Here is a 25004-nt window from a genome sequence, read left to right as displayed (position 1 = left end):
ATTCGTCAGGCAAATTACCCCAACCCTGGTAGAAATACAGATAAAATAGAACATTCCTTTTTCCTCTCAGCTAAACTTGTCGTGCTTGCTTTTGACTTTTACGTCGAGCAGCGTTTCGTGGTAGTTTCCCTCGCGCCGCGCCCGCTTGAGCTTCTTGACCTCGTCGTCCTCGAGCCGGCGGCCGACGGCCTCTTCGAGCTCGCGCCGGCTGATCTTGGCGAGGGCCTTTTCCTCCTTGGACGCCCTGAGCCTGGGCTTGAAGCGGGCCTGCATGCGGATGCGCAGCGTGGTGCTGAACGATATCGTGTCGGCGTCGCCGCGGACCTCGTCACCGCGCCCACCCGAGGAGGAAGTCGTCTTCGAGGGGGGCTTGACCGAGAGGAGCGTGTCGCGCAGCGTCTGCACCTGGAACGTGCCGGGCGTGTCGGCCGTGGCCACGAGGCTAAAGGTTTCGAGGGGCGAGACGGCTTCGGAGTGCGCTGACAGCAGACCAATCTTGTCGCATGCGAGATATCTATAAAGCACATGTCAGCATGTTGCATCATGAATGCAGGAAGAACAAGAAGAAAAAAGGCCGGGTACAAACCTCCCGTGGTGGCCCTTGAAGCGGAAATGCTCCGTGCCCGCGATGCGGTTCGCGACCCAGACCTGCCGAACGTCGTGCGGCTCGGCGGTGGTCGGGTTCGCGTCGACAATGTTCTCGACGGGAATGGTAAAGACCTTGCCGCTCGCGTCGCAGGCCAGCGCCGAGGGCGGCTCCGTCGGCAGGACGAACATGACGGGCCCGGACACGTCGGACGGGGCGTCGGCCGCGACCCAGGTGTCGTCGTCGGCGGGCTCATCGCCTGCCTCGTCGGCCCTGCGCAGCTGCTTGCTCGCCGAGGAGGGGCCAGCTGCGCCGGCGCCGTTGTCGTCGTCGTCGTTGTCGGCGACGCGCGTGCGCTTGCGCTTCTTGGGCTTGTCGCCCTTGAAGGACAATGGCTTGACCATGGCCGGCGTGTGGTGGTGGTGGCGGCTCGGGGCCGGAGCTGTCCTGCAGCCGGGGGGGGGGGGGGGGGGGGGGGCTCGGAGTAGATCGATTGCAGGCTCGGAAACGGGACAACGCAGGTCGTCTTGTCTCCCGGCGAGGGATGCGCTTTGTTGCGGCAAAAGGCGAAATTTGGAGATGGCGGGTTCGGAAGACGGCGAGCTCCAACAAGTTGGGAGGGGCTGGAGAGGGGCTGAAAAGTGCCGCTTTAGCGGGCGAGGACGCTGGAACCTTTATTAGAGAGAGCACCTGAAATGCCCTGTTGGACTCTCTAAAGCAGCATGGAGCTTACCTAAAGCTTCAACGGTGTGGAGGGGTTGCAGGGCCAATCGGCGCCTGAAGGTTCCTAACAAAATGGCCCTAGAGTGCCCTGACAGCCCCTCCCCCGCTATCAGCCACATGCCCGGGAAGCCTGGGGTTGCACTCGTTTGTTACAGCTATTTCTTCCCTTCACCCACCGAGCATCGCTGTTCAATATTGTTCATTCTTGTTCACACTTATTCATTCTGAGTCACTTGCGACTCATATCAACTCACTTCAAGTTCAACAAGCTTATTCTTGCCGCTCGAAAGGTCTCACCACAATGTCGGCACAGGCACAGGCCGTCACAGTCTCTCTCAAAGATCTCCAGTCTGGTAAGTCTGTTCGTTCGAGCCCGCTGCCACAGTCATGCCTTCGGTTCTCGGCAGGGATCCTACGCCATGTTTCTGTATGACCTGCGCCAGTGTGGCTGACTTGCACCTGCCTAGGCAATGTCTCCTTCGAGACCCTGCAGCAGGCCTTTGGCCCCGACTCACTCGGCATCCTTGTAGTTAAGGACGTGCCTGAGCAGTTCCTTAAGCTGAGACACTCGGCGCTATCCTACGCCTCGTATCTCGGCAATCTTCCTCAGCCTGAGCTTGGTATGCCACAGTCTTCCCCAATAACCTGCATATACACTGTGCATTTATTCGATATGCTAACTGCTGGCCCACTCCAGAAAAACTTGAAAATGCCCACGCCAAGTACCTCACCGGCTGGTCACTGGGCAAGGAAACTCTCAAAAATGGCAAGGCCGATACTTTCAAGGGATCATACTATGCCAACTGCGCCTTTTACGTCGACGCCGCTCTCGAGTGCGCCAAGCCCACCGCCGAGTTCTCCGAAGAGACTTTCCCCGAGTACCTGTCTCCGAACCTGTGGCCGGCCCAGACTGTGCTGCCCGGCTTCAAGCCCGCCGTGACGGACCTCTGCAGCCTCATCATCGACGTCGCCGTCCTCGTCGCGCGCGCCTGCGACCGCTTCGCGGAAAAGGAGATTCAGGGCTATCCCAAGGGCTACCTCGAGCACGTTGTCAGCACATCCAACACGACCAAGGCGCGCCTTCTGCACTACTATCCCCAAGGTAAGGATGATGCCACCGATGGGGATGAGGACGACTGGTGTGCCACGCACCTCGACCACGGCTGCCTGACGGGCTTGACGTCGGCTATGTTTATCGACGAAAAGGAAACCGACACCAGCGTCCCGGCCGCCGCCGGCTCGTCCTCGCTGCCGACGCTGGCCGAGCTGCCCGCGTCGCCGGACCCCAGCGCGGGCTTGTACATCAAGTCGCGCACGGGCGAGACGTTCCAGGTCAAGATTCCCCGCGACTGCATCGCCTTCCAGACGGGCGAGGCCCTCGAGCGCATCACCGCCGGCAAGTTCAAGGCCGTGCCGCACTTTGTGCGCGGCGTCAAGGCCAGTGTCAGCGACGGCCGCATCGCGCGCAACACGCTGGCCGTCTTCACGCAGCCCAACCTGGGCGAGGACGTGGACGTGGCGCAGCACCTCACATTTGGCGAATTTGCGCGTGGCGTGGTTAACAAGAACACTGTGTCATAGTGGAAGCAAAAGGGGATTAAAACAAGATATGTAGGATGTACATAATGAGTCATGGTGCTGGAGATTTCATTAAAACAAATGTCAAGGTGCGGTGAGATAAAGTCCAACAGTGGTCAGAACATATTGCTCTGGAGCCATCTGAAGGTGTATATTTAAATGAGTTCTAGCCAAGATGACTGAAACGTACAAGAATGTAAATAGTTTTGTATCCGGATGTTGAATCCTCTGTACTTGATGTGCTTGTTCAGGATCATCCGAAAGGCTGAAACGAAAACAATCTGCCGCCCAAGACGTGGTTGGAGTAGTCAGGGCACAGCTCGCCAGTGGCCCCATCATGCGGCCTCGGCTGCCCAGTTCAACCTAAGAAGAAGAACTTCGGGACAACAACGAAGAACGTAGAGTTTACGCCCAAGCGCCTACAAGGCTCATGCCGAATGCGCCCAAGAGGACCAAGAGGCAGGCATAGACTCGCTGATTGCCGCGCAGGTAGCGCCAGCTAGCATCGCTCAGAAAGTCCTCGGAGAGAAGCTCGACCAGAGACGCAAACGTGAGCAGGCCAGCCGAGATGGCATTCATGACACCCACAAGAATGAGACCAACCTCGGAGTCGGGGCTGTAGAGGGTGTGCGTAGCGAGTCCAATAGCTTGTCCGAGAGGCGTGCTACCAGTTCAAAAGTCAGCGTAAGTCTTGCACGGTGTCAGTGCAGGGTGATACATACGTGCAACCATAGGCAAGCGCCATGAGCCAGGGCTGAATCGTTGCCTTTTCCCACTTGACCGCTGCGATGCGCGAGCCTAAAGCCAATCCCTCAAACGTTTCTGGTACTGTGTTAGTAAAGATAGGCCACGGCATATGTCAATGTCGACGTACGATGGAATGTAATGGCAATGAGCAAGACGATGAATTCATTTCCAACAGACACGCTCAGAGCCATGCCGATAAAGACACTGTGAAACAGAATACCGAGCTCCAAAAGAATGCACTGAAGACGGTCTCTGCGCTCCTGCTGGTGTGCGGAGAGCGTCGGGGGGCGGAACGAGTCTTCATCAGAGGAAGCCGCCGCCTCATTCTTGCTGGCAGCCGCGTTCTTGGTCTGGTCCCGGGAGGCCTCGACCGAAGCCGACAAGTTCCTGCTGAGCTGCGACAGCTCCTGGCCGACGCTCGACTGCCGGCCGTTGATCGGCCCCATGTCCCGAATCGGCTGCTGCGCGCCGGGCTCCTCGGAGACGAACATGACGTTGGCCATGCATCCGCCGTGGGCAGCACCGCCGGCGCCGACATCCTCGGGCGCCATGCGCCGGGCCGGGTGAAAGACCATCTCGATGAGGGTGACGAGGAAGACGGCGGCGAGCGCAATGGCGCCGGGCATGGCCTGGTAGTCGGTGGTCCAGAACTTGGGCAGGCACGGGTTGTTGAGCGAGACAAAGGCGGTGGGCAGCAGGTGGACAAAGGCGGTGGCGATGAGGACGCCGGTGCCAAAGTGGCGGACGACGAAGAAGAAGCGCGCGGGGATGCGCAGGCCGGGGACCTTGGAGGCGAGGATGGGGAAGGCGCAGCCGGTGAAGGAGACGAAGAGGATGATGAAGAGCGCGCCGACGTGCAGCGGCAGGTTGTAGTCGTCGCCGCTGACGCCGCCGGACGCGCAGGCGGAGCGCTTGCGGCGAGATGTGGCGGTGTTGGTGCCATTGAGGAGGAGCGCGGGCCGCTGCGGCTCAGTGGCAGATTCAGGAGCAGATGACAAGGCCGCGGGGACAATGGTCCAGGCATAGTGGCCGCGGAGGGCCGAGAGTACAGAGGAAGCAACAAGAACGGATAGGATCCAGGCTACCCAACCCCAGACGTATGCGATACGCTGAGATGGAGACGCTGGAGCGCGCGAGCCATGGCCGTCACCGCCAGGCGCCGCGTGAGAAGACGGGGATGGTCCTGCGTTTCGAAAGAGAGTCAGCGAATTTGTTTTTATTTATTTTTTATTTTTCTCATGAGCTGATAAGTTGGTAACAGTACCGTTCAACCATCGGCCCGCTTCTACGGCCTTGGGCAGCGGCTCGGGCGACCGCGCGGCGTGGCGAAGCCGCTCATCCAGGGCGTCGGCGCCGAGGAGGCCGGCATTGCCGCCGCCGCCGTCGTCCTGGTCGGCGGCGACGTGCTCCCGGAGGTTGGCCATGCCGTTGAGGTCCTCGCAGGTGGTCTGGCCGGCGGAGAGGGCGGGCGGGCTCTGGTTAAAGGATAGGTGACGCAGGGTGTGCTCGTCGGCCTTGGAGAGACAAATCATCTTTGCAAAGCTGGAATGCGGACTGCTGTTGAGCTTGGCAAGGGCACTCGTGGTCGGTTCGGTTCGTCTGAATTGTCTTTGGGGAAAAGAAGAAAGAGAGAAAGAAACAACGTGTTGAGAATTCTGGAAGAGCTAGAAAGCTACCTCTACGGACCATGGGGGATGCCAAGGCTGCGCCACTGTGGAGAGATTGGCTTCAGCGCCGTTCTGTTCCGACACTAGCTGAACAATGTTGGAGGTTGTGCAAGGACATGAGAGGATGAGCTATTCGGGGCTGATGTAGATGTTTGAAATGTGCTGACGGCATAATTCCAATATGGCAGCCACCGGCCGAGGATGGAAGCCGGTGGCGGTGCAATTACGATTGTGTGATGCTTGTGCGGTATTGTGATGGTATTGGTCGCCTACCAGTATGTGCAGCTCAGGTCTGTTTAAGCTTAAATTTATTAGCTCACGTCTCCCGCTGCCAACAAGGGCCGCGCCACCATCTGCTGACCAGCGACAGCGGAGCTTTTTGCCAAGAGTAGCATGGATCGCAGTTTCTCATCCCCGAGACCAGCTGCGAGTGAAGCTCGTGTAGAAATTGTTTTGGGTACAGGATGACTGCATTGATGGCCCAGTTTAGATCCGACGGCAGCGCCTCAGACCTGGGGAATGGGAATGGGAATGGGAATGTGCCGTCCATGTGCCGTCGGACACCTGCAAGCCAAGCGTTGGCAGAGAAAGGAAGAAAAGGATGCCGAGACGGCGCGCATGGGCAGAAAGCTTCTAGACGGTCCTTGCGGCTTTCTTTATTCGTTATTCGATGAATAGAGATGCGCCTCATAATACTGGACCCCGCCAGCCACCACTAATAAATCAAATCAAGTCAAATCAGTTCAGCACCGCTACTGGTACGGCTAACCTGCCGAAAACCCCGCTGCACGAGGCGCGGCCGCTGGTTGGTGGCCGTGAGTGAGCTCTAACAGCACGTTACTGAGTACACCAATTCATTCCCATGACGCCATCGGCCAATTGCATCTCATACCCTGCGTTTGTCATCTCAACCCCTCTCTTCCATCATCATCCTCCTCCATCTCTTTCAACCCTCCCATCACATTCACACAACTACGCAAAATACAATGGCTCTCCCTCCCAAGTTTGCCGGGCACAAGCTGCTCTTTGCCCCGCCGCCCGCCGCGCCATCATCAACATCATCCTCCGTGCCGCACACGACGCACACGCTCGAGCTCTACCTCGACTACTGCTGCCCCTTCTCCGCCAAGCTCTTCCGCGCGCTGCGCACCGTCGTCACGCCGCTCGTGCGCGCCAACCCCTCGTGGTCGCAGAACCTCGCCGTCGTCTTCCGCCAGCAGGTGCAGCCGTGGCACCCGTCGTCGACGCTGCTGCACGAGGCCGCCCTCGCCGTCCTGCAGCTCGAGCCCGCCCAGTTTTGGGACTTTAGCGCCGCGCTCTTTGACGCGCAAAAGGACTTCTTCGACATCAGCGTGGTCGGCGAGACGAGAAACGAGACGTACAAGCGCCTGGCCAAGATTGCGGGCGCGGTCGGCGTCGACGAGGCCGAGGTGTACATGCGCCTGGCCATCCCGGACAAGCCGGACAGCGAGGACGCGCTGAATGTCGGCAACCAAGTCACCAACGACCTCAAGCTGGTGACCAAGATGAACAGGCTCATTGGCGTGCACGTCACGCCCACTGGTGTCTTTGACGGCGTGGTGCAGGACATTGGCTCTTCGTGGGGTGAGAATGAGTGGAAGGAGTGGCTTACGAAGAATGTAGTTTAATAATGCCAAGCACGAAAACAGCTTATACGAAACAAAAATCAATACACAAAATGCGTTGAAATACTAGATGCGACAATGAATGCGAGCATCAGAATTGCGGTCGATCCGAGCCCCCTCCCAGCGCCATCTTCAAATTGGCTCCACCCAAAATCAACCTCATCCTCAAAATCCCCATCAACACATCTCATCACAGCCATGCGAGTAGCATCGCCGCGATGCGCCAACTCACAGCAGTCAGTCCCAGGCTGCTCTCGCATCTCATAAGAGAGCATGCCGGCGTCGGCGCCCGGATCTCCGCGCCGCAATGCGCCGCCCAGCTCCTGCGACCCCGGAGCCACAGCATCGTCTTTCGCCTGTACTCCAGCAAACCGCCCTCGCAGCCCGCCAAGGTTGCCGACGCCGTCTCCAAGCGGCAAGCCGGCGCGGCAGCAAAGGCACAAGCCAAGGCGGCTCCTGGTACGATGCATCCTTGACCTGACAATGTAAGCCTCGGCCGAGCGGTGCTGACCCGTCCTTTTCGGCCAGAAATCCCAGAGCGGCTGCTCATCTACCACGCCGGCACCGGCCGGACCACGTTTCTGGCCATGCTCAAGGTCACCACGCTCTTCATCGGCGCCTTCTTCTGCTGCATCGCCGTGCCCGGCTACATCCAAGCCGACAAGCCCATCGAGGAGACTGCCAAAAGTACGCCCCTTCCCCTTGCCCCTTTCCAACCTCGTCGTCCTCTCGCTCACATTTGTCCTTGCATCAGTTGCTCTATGCGGCGTCGTGCCCTTTGTGTTCGTCACGTACACCACCGCGCCCTTTGTCACGCACATGCACATGCACCTCCCCGCGGCCGCGCGCACCTCGCGCGCCGCGCTCGAGCGCTTCGTCCGCACCGCGCTGCCCCCGAGCACGCCCGTCACCGTCACCACCATGAGCGTCATCGGCAAGCCGCGCTACAGCACCCTCCGGGCGGGCGACTTTGTGCCTGCGCGCCGACGCGGAGGGCTGGTCAACTACACGAGGGACACGGCCAAGGAGAATGCGAGCCGCAGGTGGTACGAGCTGCGTGCGGTGAGCAACTTTCACGTGCCGGACGTGGCCAAGGTGAGTAAGGTGAAAAGGGGGAATAGGAATCTGGTGGAGCCGTGGATTTGGGATGTTGTCAAGGAAAAGATTGCAAAGAGGAATTCGCCGCCGCCGCCAGGCAGTGCGTCGTCGTAAAAAGTCATTTTGTTGGGCGACGTACTGAGGAGGACCATGCAGGTCAATATTGTAGCATTAACATCATCTGTAAAAACAGGAATCTTGACACTGCAGTGGAATATTTAATCGCACGAGGCTTGTCACTGCATAGTCTCATAAGTAGATTGTGACTGCAATACTTCTCACATGATGGACAGACAGCCGTGATGTGAACTGACTCAAGTGTCTACGGCGCCTTGCCAGCCTACGTCAGTTTTCTCACTTGGTTCCTGTTCAACAAGTCATTTCTTCAAACTAACGTAAGCCCATGCTTGGTGAAATTGCTTCGTCCAGCCAGCTCCCCTTCCCCGGTCGAATCCATCGCTCGCGCACGGATCGATACGTCACAGGTACAACAACCAGGTATATCGGTACTCAGACTTGAATCATTACTGACAGCCTTGAGCCGTGTCCAAGAACAGTTGGAATCTATAGCAGGCGATTATAAGAAGGCGACATCGCGCAGCTCACCGAAAGCCGCCTGTCGCGCGTTCCAATCGCCGAAACTGTCAATGGCGATTTCCTTGAACAGACGACTTTTCCGTCTCAATAGCCACAAGCCCTGACCCTGCAACCGCACAACAGGTGGGGAGCGAGAAGGGATTATATCGTCTCTCACAAGGTCAGGGCTTCTCTCGGCCACGGTCAGATGCCGCGCTTTCTGCCCATTCCTCCCACTCCATCGGCCTGCTCCCCCACGCCGAAGCCCATGCCGAAATTGAGACAGTAGACGAGCCCTGCGGAACATGCCGTTCCCCAGTGTATTAACAAAAACGAACCAAGATGTACTTCTGATACGGTGGAGAAGTGTGCATAGTGCGGCACAAAATCTTGTTTCTTTCGATTTCCGCATCCCGGGTTTCACTTTATTCCAGAAGGCTGACAAGGTAGGGAGAGGGGCGGGGGGTGCAGCGAAACCCTGTCGCGCAGACGTGGGCAAACTGTGCAACACGGCTCGTAAACTTTGTTTCTATAGTACTGGTAAGCTATTACTCCGCAAAGTCATCTATTGAAGCCGTCGCATCTGCCTCGCCCATGTAGACGGGGGGAAGAGTATAGCAAAAGTATGGGACTTGTGTGGGACCTCGAGAAACCGCATCTCGCACGGGAGATGATAAAAGAATGTCCACCCGCAAGGGATGAAAGCGGGCTTCTTGCCGTGATCCTACCCACCTCCTTGAGCGATTACGAATATGCGGGCGCTCATATCAATGTTATGGACGGCTCTGCTGGGACCGTCACGGCCACCCAGACAATCGTCTCTGGACAAATCATGTTTTTTCCAAGAAACCAGTTCTGTGAAGCTATAGTACGCAAAGCCCTTGCAGCAATCCACAACGCCTTGGATATTTTCCCCCATCATTAATAAATCTTCGTGATCCATCATATTTTCTTGTTTTCATGGTGCAGCCGCCCTTGCAACCGCATCCCACTCGCCGTCTTGTGCTCCACCATACCAGCCACACATTTTTGCGTCATCTATCCATGTAAATAAAACGAAAAGAAAAATAAAAAGATACGACGCCTTTTCAAGGAAGCTTTGCGCCTTGCTCGTATTGAAAGAAAAAAAAAACCGTTGACAAAAAGAAGTCTTGGGGCGGCAGATGTAGCCAACCAAGGAATGAAAAAGGAACGTTCCAGTAGATAGTTATACAATGAGTATTCGCTTGGGAAAGGAAACTCTGTCAGGTTGATGGAAGAAATCGTTGTCATCATTATTTCAGTCCAAAGACACCGCCAAAATGCGACGCCGTTGAATCTTGCTGCTCATTGGTGGTCCCAGGCACGTTTGAGACCACCCTCGTACACGCTAGCAACAGACTCCTGCCACATGGCAGGAGTGATAAAGTTGGCCATGTTTGGCGCAAAAGGTGGAGGTGAGGTATTTTGGGTACTTGCAGCCAACCCAGAAGTGGCAGTGTGCGTGTCGGACATGCCGGTGACGTCTGAGCCGCCAGGTGACAACCCAATCGTGGTATTATTGTTGGTCTGCGGCGGCTCTACTGCAAACGTATTATTCCATTGCCTGTACACTGTTAGCTTCTGATCTTGCCGTTTGGTACCATTCTGAAACATACTCAAAGATACGTGACGGGTTCCACGCGACCTGTTCAGCAAGTCCCATGTTAGGCTGCATGGCAGCCATTGAAGTCCCAACCTGCGGGATGAGATCGAGATTTTGGACAGCAGGCGACTCGTGTTTGCTACCCATAGGGCCAGTAGAGATTGGCGGTGTAATTGGATTGTTCACATAGCGAAGGCTGCTGTGTGCATCCAGATGCTGGTCCAGGGAGCCGCTGCGTGCGGGGTTGCCTTGGTACGCATTGCTGGGCGCGTGTGGCGGACTCGATTTGTTCGACGGGTGCGGGCTTCCGTAAGGGAAAGATGGCTTCAGAACAAAAGCCCTGCGCGTATCTGCAGAAAAGGCTTCACGAACAGTGTCGATCTGCGTTTGTAGCTCGGGCATAGGCCACACCTCCATCACCTGTTCCATTATGCGCATATGCCTAGTGAAGAATTGCCTAGCATCTGTGTTGAGGTCCGGGTCAGGGGAAACGATGGCAACCTTGAAAAGTTAGTAAAATTTTAAGCATATGTTGGCATTGTCACTTACTAGGTGAATGACGACGCAGGACAAGCCGGCGTAGACGGTAAAAGAAAAGCCACGTTGCATGCATTGGAGGCCAGATAGGCCAAAGTTGCTGATGATGGCTTCTTGAAGTCTGCAAATACACTTGGCGGCGTTGTAGCTCTGCAGCATATGTTGCTTCCATGCAACGCGATTGACATTGGGGTCAAGGAATGAGAGCTGAGGTCGGTTGTACAGAATGATGGTGAGATAATGGTAGCTGTGCAGGTTACCGATAAAGCTGCTGGGCAGCCAGGGAGGTGAGTTGTCTGCTGGGAAAGAAATGGCGAGGTCGGCTGGGAGATCGCCGATATAAGCAGTTATGGTCTTGTCAAGTTCTTGAAACTCGGGGTCAATGCCCCAATCCTTGCGCTTACGCAGCCTGGCGTAGGTGGTGCTCATCGTGCGGATGTTACGAACGATGCGGACAAAGTAGACAAAGTTTCTCGCCACTTGATACTCGGATTCATCGGCACCAGGCATGCGTTTCGGCACAGTAAAATCAACGGTGTCCATGTTCACGGAAAGATCGTGGCGACCTTGAGGCGTCCCAACCATGACTTCGCAAGCAAATACAACCCGCCATATGCGGGTGCGCAAATGACAGTCCGTGGGGTTATGGCCGCAATCGATGCCGTCTTCGTGGTCGTCGTAGTGTTCATCGAGGCCAAGATCTTTGGCCATCTGAACGCATTGCACCACAGTCATCCAGGATCGAAAGTAGTAGCCACGTTTGGGGGCACCTTCGCGGGCTTTGAGTATCATGAGAAGAGCTTGAAGCGTACTTAGACGCGGTGTATCCATAAAGGCATCGGCATGACGCGAGGCGAGGCCGAGCCACTGCTGGCCCATGGCGGGCTCCTCCGCAAGGCGACCACCGATGGCAAAGATGGCTTCGAGGATGAGGGGCGAAATGGATTCGCGCGCATGGCGCCATTGATGGTAGATGTGCGGCTTGTATAGTACGGGGACGTAAGGATGCACGTGTGTAAAGTAAAGCTCAAAATACTGTAGGGCAGTCTCCTCATCGGGCATGAGCTCTGGGGGGATGCGGATTTTAGAGCCTGAGCCAGCAGGGATCGGGGGAAGACCACCGTAGTCGTCGTCGTCCTCGACAACAGGTTCATCGCCGCGGCGAAAGGAGGCTTTGTTTCGTAGATATGGGGCTGGAAATTGCGTCGGTTAATAAAAGAGAGTTTACAGAAGAGAAGAGTGCTCGTCATACCAGTGCCGAGCTCGTTCAGCTTGAGGGTTCCCAGAAGATCAGACAAATCTTGCTGCTGATAAGAATCGGTAGTGTAGGACTCGGGAGAGGCGCCGGGATGTTCTGGCTGGTTGAGCGAATGCGCCGGGAAGTTGCTCTGCTGTGCGTACGAGTTCGGGTCGAGCATGGCGGGGGGTGCGACAGTTGTGTAGTGTATGTCTTGCTGGGCTTGGGAGGGGTCGTAGGGAATGGTATGGAAGCCACCGAGGTTCTCGGTATAGCTGGACATCTGAGTATACATGTCTGGGGCCTCCCGATGCTGTTGTGGAGGCATCTGCATGGTCATCTGTTGAAACTGATCCGGGGTGATGAAGGCTTCGTAGGTGGTTGGATCGCCGGCGTTGTCGAAGCCGTTTGGTCGTACACAGTGGAGCTTCAAGCGGACGCATGCAGAGCATGGCCATGAGTTTGTGGTGGCAGCATCGCACTTGATCTTTCGTCGTCGACATCCTTCGCAAGCTCGCATTACTAATTGTCAGTTGGTTAGCGGAGGTGATCGAGGCGGAGTTGGCCGCGAGCCAACAGGGTCTTGTGCATGCCTTTGAGGCGCTTGTGACGGTTGTGTTCGTCAACAAAGACATAGTCTGGTAGCGTCATGGTTAGCCAGGTGCGAAAGAGAAGAGCGCATTGCCGCAGAGTTGTGTGTACTTTTTTGCATCTCTCGCTGCTGTTGCTGCTGCTGAGGGTACTGATTCGGGGCAAATGTGAAGGACGACATTTTGACGAGCTAGGCAGCAGCCTAGAGTATCGGGGTATATCAAGACGGTCGGCGGATCATTCGAAAAGTAAGTAAACAAGCAATCGGAAGACGGTGCGAAGGAGGGTTTTGGCAAACGGCAACGGCCATGTATCGAGCCGGTGGGGGTGGCAGCCCGGTAGATGAGGGTTATCGATGTGGCGCAAGTATGTCAATGGAGCGAGCACGAGGCGGGACAGGAGTCGCAGGGAGTCGCGGAAAAGCGCAGCAGCAACCGAACAACGATGGGAGGGAAAATCGGAAAAGTATGCAAGACGATAAAAACTACCAACAGATGCGACAAGAGACGACAGTTGGTTGCAGGAGAAAGTTGGAGCTGAGTCGCGAGTCGGCGGGACGCAAAAGTACCAGTGGGTAAAAGTGCATACCGCTGTCCTGGGGTGCTGGGGTACCTGACGTTATAGGTAGCGGTTCATGTGGCTCGTGTGGCGTGGCGGCGGCGATGAGCGCAGAAAGTAAAATACTGTTTAAAAAAAAAAAAAAGGTGCGACAGGCGCCAGCCGATCAGTCTCGGGGTGGGAGGGTAGGGATAGTCAGCGGAGATGGAGGACGAGGGTGGAGGAGCCAGTGCTAGGTACCGTAGTCAAGCGGCGAGTTGTAGAATGCTGTGCTATAGCACGGCAGTAGTAAGTTACCACGCACCAAAAAAAAAACGGGCGGAATGTCAGTTTGGTGTGGCTGCATGGATGGATGCATGAATGGAGGATGGGATAGTTATGGATGGATGGGATGATGGGGGAGGGCGGGCAGTGGAACAGGAGCTGGCAGTAACCTGTAGTTACTTGCTGGTACGCTGTAGATATCCAGGCAAAGGCACTTTGCAGTGGGCACTGGTTGTAACAAAGGTACTGGCATTTACACCACTGTGCTGGCGGTGCCGGCTGCCGCGGGCAAGGTGATGGGCGGAGATGGACAATATCTTAGGTACGTAACTTTGATGGAGGGGTCAGCTTGGTAGCTTGGGGGGTGGTTCCAGTGCAAGGCGAATGGTAACTGGCCAGCAAGCGAGAATTTGGTCAATGTATTAAACACAAAGAAGGCAATAGCAGAGCAGAGCAGAGCCGACTGTTCATCACTGGCCAACTGGCGTGCCCGATGATGACCAGGCGGCAGGGCTGGGGCCAGCGGCGTGCGACAGGACGTGCGGGCGTGCGTGGACTGCGAGGGGCCAAGACTGGGCTGGTTGGCTGGCAACTGGCAACTGGCAACTGGCGACTGGCAACTGGGTTCGGCGGGTTTGAGGGGAGTGACAGGGGCAAGGATGTGCTAATAATGGGCCGGCCAGATTAGCTTGGATCAGGGCTTGGTTAACGAGTGCTTGTGATGACGGAGTCTGTCGAGTCCTGAGTCGGGTTGATAATAATAATGATGATAATAATATCAGCGAGGCGGGATAATAACCAACTGCTATGCGTGGTCTTCAGTTGGCCAATGAAGAAGGCCTTATTATCCTTCATCATCTCAACCTCAATCTCCTTTGCTATTCCCCGTACCTCTTCCGTTCATGCTGAGGTCTGCCCGGCCCTCTCCGTCTTATGGCGCATTTTGGTGCAGCCAACTTGGTGCAGCCAACTTGGTGCAACAGGTCGACTAACACATCCCAGTTTGACAGCTGACTAGAGGTGGCTACTCCTTCACGTTGCTGGTACTTTTTTCGGCGAGAACACTGGTCGGTGTCGCGCCATCTGGAAAGCCCGCCTGCGGCGTCCGTTGGAGTCAAACAGGCGCTGGCGCTGCACTAAAAAAACGGACGGCGTAGTGCATGTCATCGCTGTGGGCTTCCTGCCATGGCCAGAGGGAACGGAGATTGAGGATTGGTGGACGAGCCGACGACAGGCAGCGACTGTCTCACTGTCTTGGAGCTTGCTGTGTTAAGTGCCTAAATAATTGTGAAAAACTGGAAACATCAACCACAAGCGTCCACCAACCACCACTCGGCATCGTACCGCGGTACCCTCGGGGTCTCTTCACCCACGATACAACCCGCTCAACCCGCTATACGGAGGGCACACGGAGCAATGAGCAGCGCTTGGTGCTGTCTCGAGCTGCGACAGTGGATTCGGTAGCCACTCTGCTGATGGAGTCGGTCTTGTCAAGCCCCGGCCTGGTGAGATGAATGGATCAAGGGCCAGCCCCAGCGTCAGGCCAGTGGAGCAGCCACCAACACCAGTAAAAGTTGCAAGCCGCCGCCTGTGATGCTGTCAGCCTTTGGGCCAGTCGACGGGCGTCTCACTCAACCTCTCTGCATCTTGCATGGCTACCACCTACCCAGTCCAGTACTGTTGTCAATCTCGCCTGGCTGCGCCGCAGTACGCAGCCCACTAAACTAAATGAAACACTCCATCTCCTGGATGCTTGCACAGCAACTTTCCTCAGCGTTGGCCAACTGATGGGTTTGCTGCTTCTCGCACGACACTTGCTATTACAAACGGCCTTCTTAAGTACGCCAATCATCAACATACCGCACCAATTTAGCTTCAGATCCCTTCACCAGTAACTTTAGCCGCAATTGCACGCATAGGACGTTGTAAAAAGCCCGCCAAAGCTCAGCAATGCCCACGCAAAAATGTCCATCCCCGCAGTCTGCCCTGCTTTACCGCCCTGCTTTACCATCATTCACAGCTCATCACAGGGCCTCGTCTGGGGCATCCATAGCGTGACTGTAACAGAAAACGCCGGTCTTTTTTCTCTTTTCTCCTTTAAATCATGCATGCACATGCCACATCTGCGACTCGCAAGCCGCAGACGGCAGCGTAGTTGTGGCGTCCTCGCATGCCTTGATGCCTTGCAACTGTCCAGGGCCTGGCGTGGCGCAGCGGGGCTACCTAGCTCAAGCCGGCGCATGCGGGGAAGAGATGTCGCGACTCGCCAGTGATATCAGAACCAGACATCCCGGAGTGGCCACCGTCTTATTACCGTCATGCGGCTGCATTGCGCATGGTCAAGGGTAAAATGACCCTATGATTGGCTTCCTGCATACGGATGGTTCATCTATAGCGCAAATCAATCAACTAATGCCGAGCCTGTTGGCCCAGTTGACAGTCGTCATTGAGCACGTACCTAGGTACCTAGGCAAACGCTTGGCCAGCCGTCAAGGGTCCTCGCAGCTGCCAGCTACAGTGTGACTACTGGTAGTAACTAACCCAGCCACAGCGTGCGACTCCGCAAACACCACGCGCAAACAAGCTCGTCTAAAGTTGCTTTTGCGCATCTCCATTCACTCTACCAGTACATCATCGTCATAGCCTGGTCGCAGATTTCTAATAAATGTCACTGCTCTGCATTCCGGGCTTTCTCATCCACCCATCTTTCCCAACCACGGCAAAAGAGATTCCTGACCCAGCACTTTTGACCTGACCTATCACCCGTGTACTAGCACAGGCCAGCCAACCGCCGCTACGCCGTTCGCTATCCAACACCAAAATGCCTCCTCATATGCAATGATCCATCGTCCGAGCTTCTCGTGGCTTGCGGCATCACATACACCGAGCATCAGAGTGTGCCCGCCCGCTGGCCAGAGTGTCTCGTCACAAGCTGCGGATTTGTGTTCCTGGCAGCCCGGTCGGTGTGTGCCACTGGCTGGAGACGGCGTGTGTACTCTGCAAGGCTACAACATCTACCAGTACTCACGACAAAAACTCCACTAGCTTGGCGACTTCGTCTGCCCCGGAGTCTACAGAAGTCTGTTCTGGAACAACGGCGCCACTACGGCGACGCGCCACGACTTTATTGTTGTCCTCGGCCACAGAACTCTGCCTCGCCTTCCGGCTAGTGCGCATGGAAAATCGCATGGTGCGACCGAACTGTGCATCCACCAACACTCACATCCAAGTGTTCCTTGTTCCTGCAATTAAGCCTCGAAATGCTCGGCGCAGGGCATCGATCCAGTCTGTCAGTCTATCCTTGGCCGCATCTCCAAACACAGCTACAAAGTGGCACCAACGTCGCCGAAGCCCACTGCCACTACCCGACCTGCCCGGGGTGGTTACACGCTGAACGAGCGTGGCTGCGCCGATGCTTGCCACCGCTCCTTCAAAACCCGGCAATTCTCAATCCTGATGAAAATGGCCACGATGCAGATACTCCTGGTCAAGCCCTACGTCGATCCATCTTCCCATGTGCGGAGTATCCTCCCACTATTTACCGAGTGGACGATGCTGCCAGCGGTGGGAGTCAGCTCTTGTTTCAGCCTCGACCCTGGCTTCAATATGCATCTCGGCAGCCTTGAGACTCTCGTTGACGATCCGAGCCCTGTCTGTGTTTCTGTTTAATCGGCCACGCAACGACGTCAATAAGCCTGTCTTTATCTGCAGCCACGTCGTACCTTGCAGTCATAGCCTAGTTACCAACGCAATCCCGCCGTGCCCGCCAACGACACACATTTCACCGCCCAAAGCGCCACGGCATTGCAAGACATGCAGCACCTGTGCCCAGGGATAGCTGGTTGTCTCCAGAACCGCAGCTGAGAACTTTGTCTCTGGCCTGCAGCTACCCAATTCTTCTCACCAGCCAGCTACAACGCAACTCCCGCTCGAAATAGGTGAGACCTGCACATCAGAGATGCTTGGGCCAGATGTTTCGGTGTTCAGTGGATATTCTTACCCCACTGCTGTCCAGGAGCGCAACTGTACGTAAAAAAACGCGGCTGCAAAAAACACCGTGCTAGGCAGGCAACTTTCTCGCTTGTACGATGTACATCAGATTGCTCAATTCACATTGGAGTTTCCCAAAGTACCCGAGACTGATGGGTATGGCAAATGTCATTGCAGCTACGTGAGGCCAGGAAGTACACCAGTGTCTTGCCTGGGTAGTTGGTACGGCCCACAGACGTATCACCGGTAGCGATTCTAGCGCCAAAGGCATGCCTTGGACGTTTAGGTCTACAACGCGGATGCTACGTCTGCGCAGCAAACCAGGCAAACCATCTGGATAACGCCAAGCAGTTGCACGCCTCGGACCGGATCGATAATGGCCCGTCTTGGAAATTGCGGTGCTGGTTATGGCTTCCACTTCCACATCGCTAGGGATGGGCCGGATGGCCCATCAATCCATGCAGCCTTCCACTAACTTTTGGCCAAGCCCCAAGTGGGCGACTTGAACAAGACGAATCCCACCAAGCAGAGAACGTCGCGGCCCTGTGGAGCTCTCAAGGCTCGACTTCGGCCTTTTTATTTTTGCATTTGAATCAGAGTCTTTGGCCGCTTTGACGAACGGTCCAACCTGCGATCACCCTACCCAGCCATCTCCATTTTTGCCTCCACCACGGCCCAGGACCAGAGTGCATTGCCCAAGTGAGCCGAGGCAGATGTCGATGAGATTTTGCTTGACCTGGTGCCTAGGAGGGCGCGCATCCTTGTGGCATGGGTTGGAGCAAACAAAGGTCTGATATTGCCTACTACTGAGTACTGTAGTTATCAAGCAGGGCTGTAAACAAGAAGACGAGCCTCTTGCCGCCGCAGCAGTTGGACTCTTGGTCGGCCAGCGGAACGACACGAGCTCGGCTCCGAGCGCCGGGCTGCGACAGCATTGGGGCTAGTCATTTTGGCCACCTCTAACTGGCTGAGCTGAAAACAAGTTCATCCCAACTCGAACGAATCGTCGCGTTGACTGTTTCTGAAGACTGGTCAGGGGTGTTGGAGAAAGGGTGTCCACCCACATTACTTCCATTTCCGCCCGTGAAATATCAAGCATGCTGCCTGGACGTCTACTCAGTACCGCGTATAGCGGACACACTTCAGCGTATGCAAGCCACACTCCTCAGAAATTCTAAATTAGGCGACTGGTGAAGCAGGTGGCCAACAGATGGGTTAGTGGCGTACGACATGGTACCAAGAGCTCTGTCACATGCCATGCTGCGTACAAGTCCAATACGTGTTACCTGAACCGGACTAACATTCACGACCAAGCTGCCGAGGCTTACGCCATAATTGATGCTGCACGTTGCATGCTGCCCTGCAGCGTGGCAGATCACCATTCAAAGTGGTGTCAAATATAGCCACTAGTTAGCCAGCTGCGGCACCAGCCAAACTGACAAACAGACTAAAGATCAGTCGCTGGCGATCAACTGAAACGCAGTACTGCAGCCCGTCATGCTGAATGGGGAAGCTGCAGAGGAGGCCGTGTCACGCTCGATGCATCATGACGATCAGGTTGCAGACCACGGTTCACACAGGTTGCAGAGTTCCTGGCGGGAGAGGATAACCTGTCCCGCATTCGTTCAGATTCGCTAGCTCGTCAGCCTCGAGCAAGCCACGCCAAATATAATATCGATATGTAACGGCACTTCTCGTGTCAACATAACCTCGAATGAGAACACAGGCAGGGATGTAGAGCAGTGTACCCAGAAAAATTAACGAAAATGACTGTAAATTGTGGCTTTTTGGCCGACTAAAGGCCGTCTCGGGGTGAAATCAAGGACAGTCTGTGGCAAAGCTATCATTCAAAGGCCTTGGTACTGAGCAGCTTTGGCCAGGTCTAACAGTGGCGTAGCGCTCGCAACCAAGCAGAAGCCAAGGGAGCACGGCCGTCGCTGTCTCGGGAAGAAGCAATTTTTGACGGTTCCTGCGGACCCGATGCCCTACTTTTACCCACCAGTTATGCGCGACAATACCAGTCAGCACAGGAAAAATGGGTGACGGTGCGAGGTTGCGTTACCGCGCGGGACAGACAAAGGCCTCGCCGCGGCCGGTATCCGATCTACTGTCTGCAGACTTTTCGTCCCTTTTTACTTGCTTATGCCGCTTTCCACATTGCCATTAGCTCTGCGTCACCACCGCATACCTTATCGGCCAGGCCGTGCCCTCAATCTTGCTGCCTGCGGGAGGCGCGGGCCCCTGTGCTTACAGGTGGGCATGCTTTCGTCTAAAGCAGCAACGCCCACTTGCAATGGTTGTGTTTGCCGTGGAAAGCCGAATCGATATTATGCTGTTCAGGGCACAAGAGCAAGAGTGTGGTGCAACGCGCGGGCCAGACAGGGTGTGCGGACCGCCAACACACGCTAGGATTGATCATCTCACCATGTTGTTCCGGATCCCGTAACGAGCGAGCGAAATGGAGGAGGCCGGGGCTTTGCGAATCGAAGGGATCACTCCTGCATCCTGTAGTGTAGGATCTGCAGAGACGTAGTTGCGTGTAAGCTCCAGCCTGACTGGCGCGGTACTGTGCAGCGGAGCAATGACGAGTTGGCTATTTTGAGTCATCAGAGTTGTCGCATGAGCTAAAGGTTCATTCTACGAAAGGCCGCTCCTCTGAGCAACATCGCACTGTTTATTAGATGTAGTTGGTCGGCTTGATAATCTGTAGAAGCTCATTACCTATCATGGCGCTGCCACTGGCTGCAGCGATGCGTGAATAGCGGGGCATTTGTGGTGCGATCCTCCAGGTCTGCATACGACATTGCATCACCAGTCTTTTGCCCTTGCCGCTGCAACGACAACTTGGGCCATCATATACAGACGACTCGGAAACCGCTACCTTCATCCTCAAGATCCAGCAACATTCAAATCCGTCCGACATCACAAACCGCCGCCGTTTGTCCAACGTCACCAACAACAAGAGGACTATTGCTACCCCTCCATTGCAGAAATCATGGCGGCCGCCGCGCTCGACAACGCCAACCCGACGGTCCTCAACGCCTCGGAGCTGCCCACGCGCAAGCAAAAGGTCATCCCCCGGCGCGGACCCGACTCCAAGTATGCCGATGTCATCTTTGCGCGGCCCCCGTACCTCTCGAGCCCGTTTTGCGGCGACGACTACGGCGCGGCCATTGCCTGGCCCCGCGGCGGTGCTGGCGCCGATGACGGCGGCCTCTTCGACGACGCTTCGCCCGAGCCGATTGACGAGCAAGAAATCTATGGTACGCCCTTCTATCCTCCTCGCCATACCTGTCGTAAAGACCACATTAGCTGACTGTTTTTATGTCATGGTCAGATCTCATCTCCACCATTACCGATCCCGAACACCCCGTCTCGCTCGGCCAGCTCTCCGTCATCAACCTCGCCGACATTCGCATGACGCCCTCGCCGCGCGCCGGCGAGATACTGGACGCCAACACGCTCGTCGACGTATTTGTCGAGATCACGCCGACGATTACGCACTGCTCGCTGGCGACGATCCTGGGGCTCGCGGTCCGGGTGCGGCTCGAGCAGGCGCTGCCGCCGGGCTACCGCGTCGACGTGCGCTGCAAGGAGAGCACGCACGTGCAGGACGACCAGGTCAACAAGCAGCTCGCGGACAAGGAGCGCGTGGCGGCGGCGCTGGAGAATGACTCGCTGCGGAGCGTGCTGGACAAGATGCTCGAGACGTGCTACTGAGGCCAGGAAAAGGCTACGACGAGTCGGAGTCCTTGATGAGGAGAGGCGCAGCGCGGACTTTGAAAACCCCCACGAATTTTGCCGTCCTTTTTTTTTTAAACAAAAAAAAGAAATGGGAGAGGACGAGGGCTGCGTCGCTGCATGTATCGAGCCATTGGGCAGAAGAGCAAATCAGCCGGGCCAGCCAGCGAGACGTAAATGCCCAAGTGCCCAGGTTCACGGTACGCCGTGCGGAGGGCGGCTTCAACGATACACGGCAGCTACAGAACTGTCCTGCAGTATAGCGAGCAAACATGTGCCGCACCCCATTGTAGACATAAATCCATATCGCTTCGCGAGAGCAAGAATATTCAGGCCATGGTCGTCTGAGAATATACAACCCCATCATGTACCGAAATGAAGTACTCAATCGCAAGTGTCCTCGCTATGACAATGTAGTTCGCACGTACTGATTTGGGGTGCTCCATGATTTCACTTTTTTTGTCGTTATTTAAAAAAGTGCTTTTGCTATGAAAAAAAAGTAATGGTTTCAACTCCCAAGACCGTACGCCGAGGCCTAGACTAAATTTCTTCCACATCTGAATATACCTGTTTTTTACGTCTTCAGTACCAATTCATACAAAACAACATTGCTCTTCCCCCACCCTCCCCTCCTTGACCACATTCCCTCCCCCCAAACCCTTAGCATGCAGCGATAGCTCCCGTCTACAGCTCGCCAAGCATGCCGCTCTCCATCAGGCTCTGGTAGAATTCCGGCTCCAGGAACGTCTTGACGCTGACGTCCTCGCTAAGACCCTTGCGGCGCCTCGTCTTGAGGACAAAGTCGCGCGCCGTGGCCTGCACAGCCGCGGGCTGGAGCGGGCGGATGACCTGCTCGCGGTCGAGCGGGTCGCCGGGGACGATGCTCCACGAGTCAAAGACGAGCGAGACCATGGAGCTGCCCTGCGTCTTGATGCGCAGGTCCGCCTCGAAGCCAAACGAGTCGACGACGGGCAGCAGGCCGTTGACGCGGTACAGCGGCGTGCCGGTGACGGGCCCGTCCGAGAGCACGTGCCCGCGGCGGCGCGCGAGCACGTTGTACACCTCCATGTACGAATCCTCGGGCCCCGTGACGGACACGGCGTACACGGGCTCCATGAGCCGCGGCGAGGCCATGAGGAACGACGAGTAGCACGCGCGGCGCGACGTCGGGATGATCTGGCCGCCACCGCGGAAGATGGCCTCGCCGGCGAGCACAATGTCCGTCACCTTGAACTTTGTGTTGCGGATCGGCTCCTCGCACAGCGGGCCCTCACGCGTCGCCCAGCTGAAGCCCTGGCGGATCGACTCGCGGACCGTGTTGAGGAGCTTCTTGTCGACCTCGGTGGGTAGCGTGTCGTCTTGGAGAATGTTGGGGCCAGCCTCGTCAGGGCCAAACGCCCAGATGCTTCGCGCCGCCAGCTTGTCCCAGCCGTGGTTCTCCTCAAAGAACTTGGCCGTCTTCTTGATGGGATCGCGGATCTTGACGGCTCCCGTCTCAATGTCGGTTGAGATACCCTTCTCCAGCTGCTCGGCAACCATAGTGATCTTGTTCTTCTTGTTCGGTGTAATGGCGTAGCACTTGGTGGCCGACGTTTCCACTACCGTCTCGCAGAATCTCGTGACAGGATCCGACACCTTGATGTCCATGTCTGCGTATAGACGACGCAAGTCGTGCAGAACGCAGTCCATATAAAGCTCGCCAGTGCCGATGATAATGTGCTCGCCAGACTCCTCGACCTTGGTGTTGAGAAGAGGATATGACTTTTGGATTTTTCGTAAGCCGTCAAGCATCTTGGGCAGCTCCGACGGGTTGATCGGCTCCACGGCGACCTTGAGAACGGATTCTGTAAAGTGGTTGATAGGTTTGAAAATGTACGCATCCTCGTCATCCTCCAGCTTAGGTGCGACAATCGTGGCTGTCTTGACTATTGAGTTGTCGACTCCGTCCAGCAACACGAGGTTGCCGGCTGGCACGCCATCGGTGGGAATGTTATATCTCGTCTCACCAATAAAGACTTGGTTTATCGTCGTCATCGTCATATCTTCCTCGTCGTCTAGCGAGTACCCTTCTCCCAGCACTCGGACCTGCATGCCGGGACGCGCGGTTCCGCTCAAAACTCGGCCGAATGAATAGAAACTCTTGGCGTCGGGTTTGTTGAAAAGCTTAGCGATGTGAACGACAAGCGGTCCATCTTGGTTGCATTGCAGCATGGAGCCGGCAACCTTGCTATCCAGGGGGCCAGTGTAGTGGCGCTCCAGTAATCGTTGCACTGACTCGACTGGCGAAGGCACATGCTGAACAAGCATATCGACGAAGCCAGTAGAGGGCCCGAAGAACTGCTCGCACACAAGCCTGAGAATGACCTTGGCATCAGCCTTGTATTGTGCGGGTTTCAGCTGAATGCCGAGAGACTCTAGGACAGGGCGCAAATCCTCTGGGCTGTCGCTGATGGAATGTGTGAAGATTTTGTAAATGGGTTCCAGGACAAAGTGTACGAATGATCTCGAGGTTCTATCCTCGAGTGGTTTCCGCGAAAAGGTTCGTTTCCTGGGGTTGAAGTAGACGTCTCCCCAGAGACGCTTGGCCAAGTCCTCGGCGCTGACGTCGCCGTAGGTGTCGGCGTACATTTTGGCAAATGACTGTAACGTAAAGCACCAGCCCATATCCGTGCAAGCAAAAAGCACATTTCCCTTTTCGGGGCTGATGCGCTTTGCCGCGGAGGCGGCGGGGGCAGTGTTTGTGATTATGGTGTTGACTTCCTCGATGACGTGCTTGAGCTTAAAGTATGCGTCCTTGGGCGGCAGTCTCAGCTCGACGATGAGGCGGTCCATCTTGTTGACAATCAGCGTCAGCGGCAGGTCCTGCAGAACGGCGTGCTTGATAATCTGTTCTGTATTGATCTGCACACCCTCCACCACGTCGACGACCAAGCAGACACCGTCGACCAGTCGGAACGCAGCAGCGACTTCGTCCACAAAGTTGACATGGCCGGGAGTGTCGATGACATTGACCAGATGTGACTTGCCCTTGGAATTAGGCAGCACAAAGCTCATGGGTGAGGATTTGAGAGAGACGCCACGTTCGCGCTCGAGGATGTGAATGTCTGTGTATCGGAGCGCCTCGTCACGCTTTCGGCCCACTCTCTTGTCCAACTTCTCGAGGATGTCGTGTGTTTCCAGAACAAGCATATCGGTAAAGGCGGTCTTTCCGTGGTGCAGATGGCCAGCGAGGGCGACGTTTCGTATTTGGTCGGGAAAGTTCATCAAGTCCGTCATGAACTCGCGGCTGTAGTACACGGGCGGGAGATCCTCCTCTTCAATTGTGAACTTTTTCGTCTCAATCGGCGCGATGATGGGCTGGGTGAGAGGCTGCGCATCCTCCTCCTCGACACGAGTCTCGACATCTTGGCCATACACCTGCTCGGCGGTCGGGTAGTACTGCTTGTCTTCGTGAAGAATCACTGCGTTGGAGGGGCCATCTGCGCGCGTTCGCGTATTAGCTGGACGGTGGTCAGGTTGGGGGCGCAATAGCAGGCGCAACTCACCATCAACCTCCATGAGCTCCTCATCATCCTGAATGTCGCCGGTCGCGTCATCATAGACATAATCACCGGCATCAACGCCCGCGTCGGAGCCCGCCTCCGACTCGACTTCCTCGCCAATGAAGTTGCCGAACCTAGTTGCGACGCGGTCAGCGCAGAGTTTTTACGTGAGTGATTCGGACAAGGTACTCACTCGTCATATAGATCGTCCATCTTGCCTCTGGGGTAATAAAACGGCAGCGATCAATGGCAGCTGCAAAATTGACAGGCACTGATTGGTTGCTGTGATCGGCGGCGCG

General features: G+C 56.0%; 10 protein-coding genes across 10 annotated transcripts; 5 read left to right on the top strand and 5 right to left on the bottom strand.

The window, feature by feature from the left end:
* Positions 1–66: 66 nt before the first annotated feature.
* LMH87_006831 (uncharacterized protein) lies at positions 67–990 on the bottom strand (the record flags this gene model as incomplete). The annotated part of the gene is made up of 2 exons (XM_056204783.1): positions 67–514; positions 587–990. 2 exons carry the CDS (start codon positions 988–990, stop codon positions 67–69), a joined length of 852 nt encoding a protein of 283 aa, XP_056060103.1.
* A 620-nt stretch (positions 991–1610) lies between these two features.
* Positions 1611–2890, top strand: LMH87_006830 (uncharacterized protein; the record flags this gene model as incomplete). The annotated part of the gene is made up of 3 exons (XM_056204781.1): positions 1611–1662; positions 1777–1929; positions 2007–2890. 3 exons carry the CDS (start codon positions 1611–1613, stop codon positions 2888–2890), a joined length of 1089 nt encoding a protein of 362 aa, XP_056060102.1.
* A 402-nt stretch (positions 2891–3292) lies between these two features.
* LMH87_006829 (uncharacterized protein) lies at positions 3293–5166 on the bottom strand (the record flags this gene model as incomplete). Its single annotated transcript, XM_056204780.1, has 4 exons — positions 3293–3551; positions 3610–3709; positions 3762–4817; positions 4899–5166. 4 exons carry the CDS (start codon positions 5164–5166, stop codon positions 3293–3295), a joined length of 1683 nt encoding a protein of 560 aa, XP_056060101.1.
* A 1121-nt stretch (positions 5167–6287) lies between these two features.
* Positions 6288–6950, top strand: LMH87_006828 (uncharacterized protein; the record flags this gene model as incomplete). The annotated part of the gene is made up of 1 exon (XM_056204779.1): positions 6288–6950. The coding sequence occupies one exon, from the start codon at positions 6288–6290 to the stop codon at positions 6948–6950; it is 663 nt and encodes a 220-aa protein (XP_056060100.1).
* A 215-nt stretch (positions 6951–7165) lies between these two features.
* On the top strand, positions 7166–8159 carry LMH87_006827 (uncharacterized protein; the record flags this gene model as incomplete). The annotated part of the gene is made up of 3 exons (XM_056204778.1): positions 7166–7406; positions 7476–7634; positions 7702–8159. 3 exons carry the CDS (start codon positions 7166–7168, stop codon positions 8157–8159), a joined length of 858 nt encoding a protein of 285 aa, XP_056060099.1.
* Positions 8160–9947: 1788 nt separating this feature from the next.
* Positions 9948–12791, bottom strand: LMH87_006826 (uncharacterized protein; the record flags this gene model as incomplete). The annotated part of the gene is made up of 6 exons (XM_056204777.1): positions 9948–10206; positions 10259–10746; positions 10795–11975; positions 12035–12541; positions 12613–12657; positions 12722–12791. The coding sequence occupies 6 exons, from the start codon at positions 12789–12791 to the stop codon at positions 9948–9950; spliced, it is 2550 nt and encodes an 849-aa protein (XP_056060098.1).
* Positions 12792–16607: 3816 nt separating this feature from the next.
* Positions 16608–17101, top strand: LMH87_006825 (uncharacterized protein; the record flags this gene model as incomplete). Its single annotated transcript, XM_056204776.1, has 2 exons — positions 16608–16721; positions 16910–17101. The coding sequence occupies 2 exons, from the start codon at positions 16608–16610 to the stop codon at positions 17099–17101; spliced, it is 306 nt and encodes a 101-aa protein (XP_056060097.1).
* Positions 17102–19480: 2379 nt separating this feature from the next.
* LMH87_006824 (uncharacterized protein) lies at positions 19481–20029 on the bottom strand (the record flags this gene model as incomplete). Its single annotated transcript, XM_056204775.1, has 2 exons — positions 19481–19570; positions 19847–20029. The coding sequence occupies 2 exons, from the start codon at positions 20027–20029 to the stop codon at positions 19481–19483; spliced, it is 273 nt and encodes a 90-aa protein (XP_056060096.1).
* Positions 20030–20417: 388 nt separating this feature from the next.
* On the top strand, positions 20418–21142 carry LMH87_006823 (uncharacterized protein; the record flags this gene model as incomplete). Its single annotated transcript, XM_056204774.1, has 2 exons — positions 20418–20685; positions 20760–21142. The coding sequence occupies 2 exons, from the start codon at positions 20418–20420 to the stop codon at positions 21140–21142; spliced, it is 651 nt and encodes a 216-aa protein (XP_056060095.1).
* A 705-nt stretch (positions 21143–21847) lies between these two features.
* On the bottom strand, positions 21848–24918 carry LMH87_006822 (uncharacterized protein; the record flags this gene model as incomplete). The annotated part of the gene is made up of 3 exons (XM_056204773.1): positions 21848–24642; positions 24709–24839; positions 24899–24918. 3 exons carry the CDS (start codon positions 24916–24918, stop codon positions 21848–21850), a joined length of 2946 nt encoding a protein of 981 aa, XP_056060094.1.
* Between the last annotated feature and the right edge of the window lie 86 nt (positions 24919–25004).

Source organism: Akanthomyces muscarius, chromosome 1 (assembly GCF_028009165.1).
Source record: "Akanthomyces muscarius strain Ve6 chromosome 1, whole genome shotgun sequence".
NCBI classification, from domain to species: Eukaryota; Fungi; Ascomycota; class Sordariomycetes; order Hypocreales; family Cordycipitaceae; genus Akanthomyces; species Akanthomyces muscarius.
Note: the sequence above shows the minus strand (reverse complement) of the source record. Positions and strands in the feature narration are given on the sequence as shown.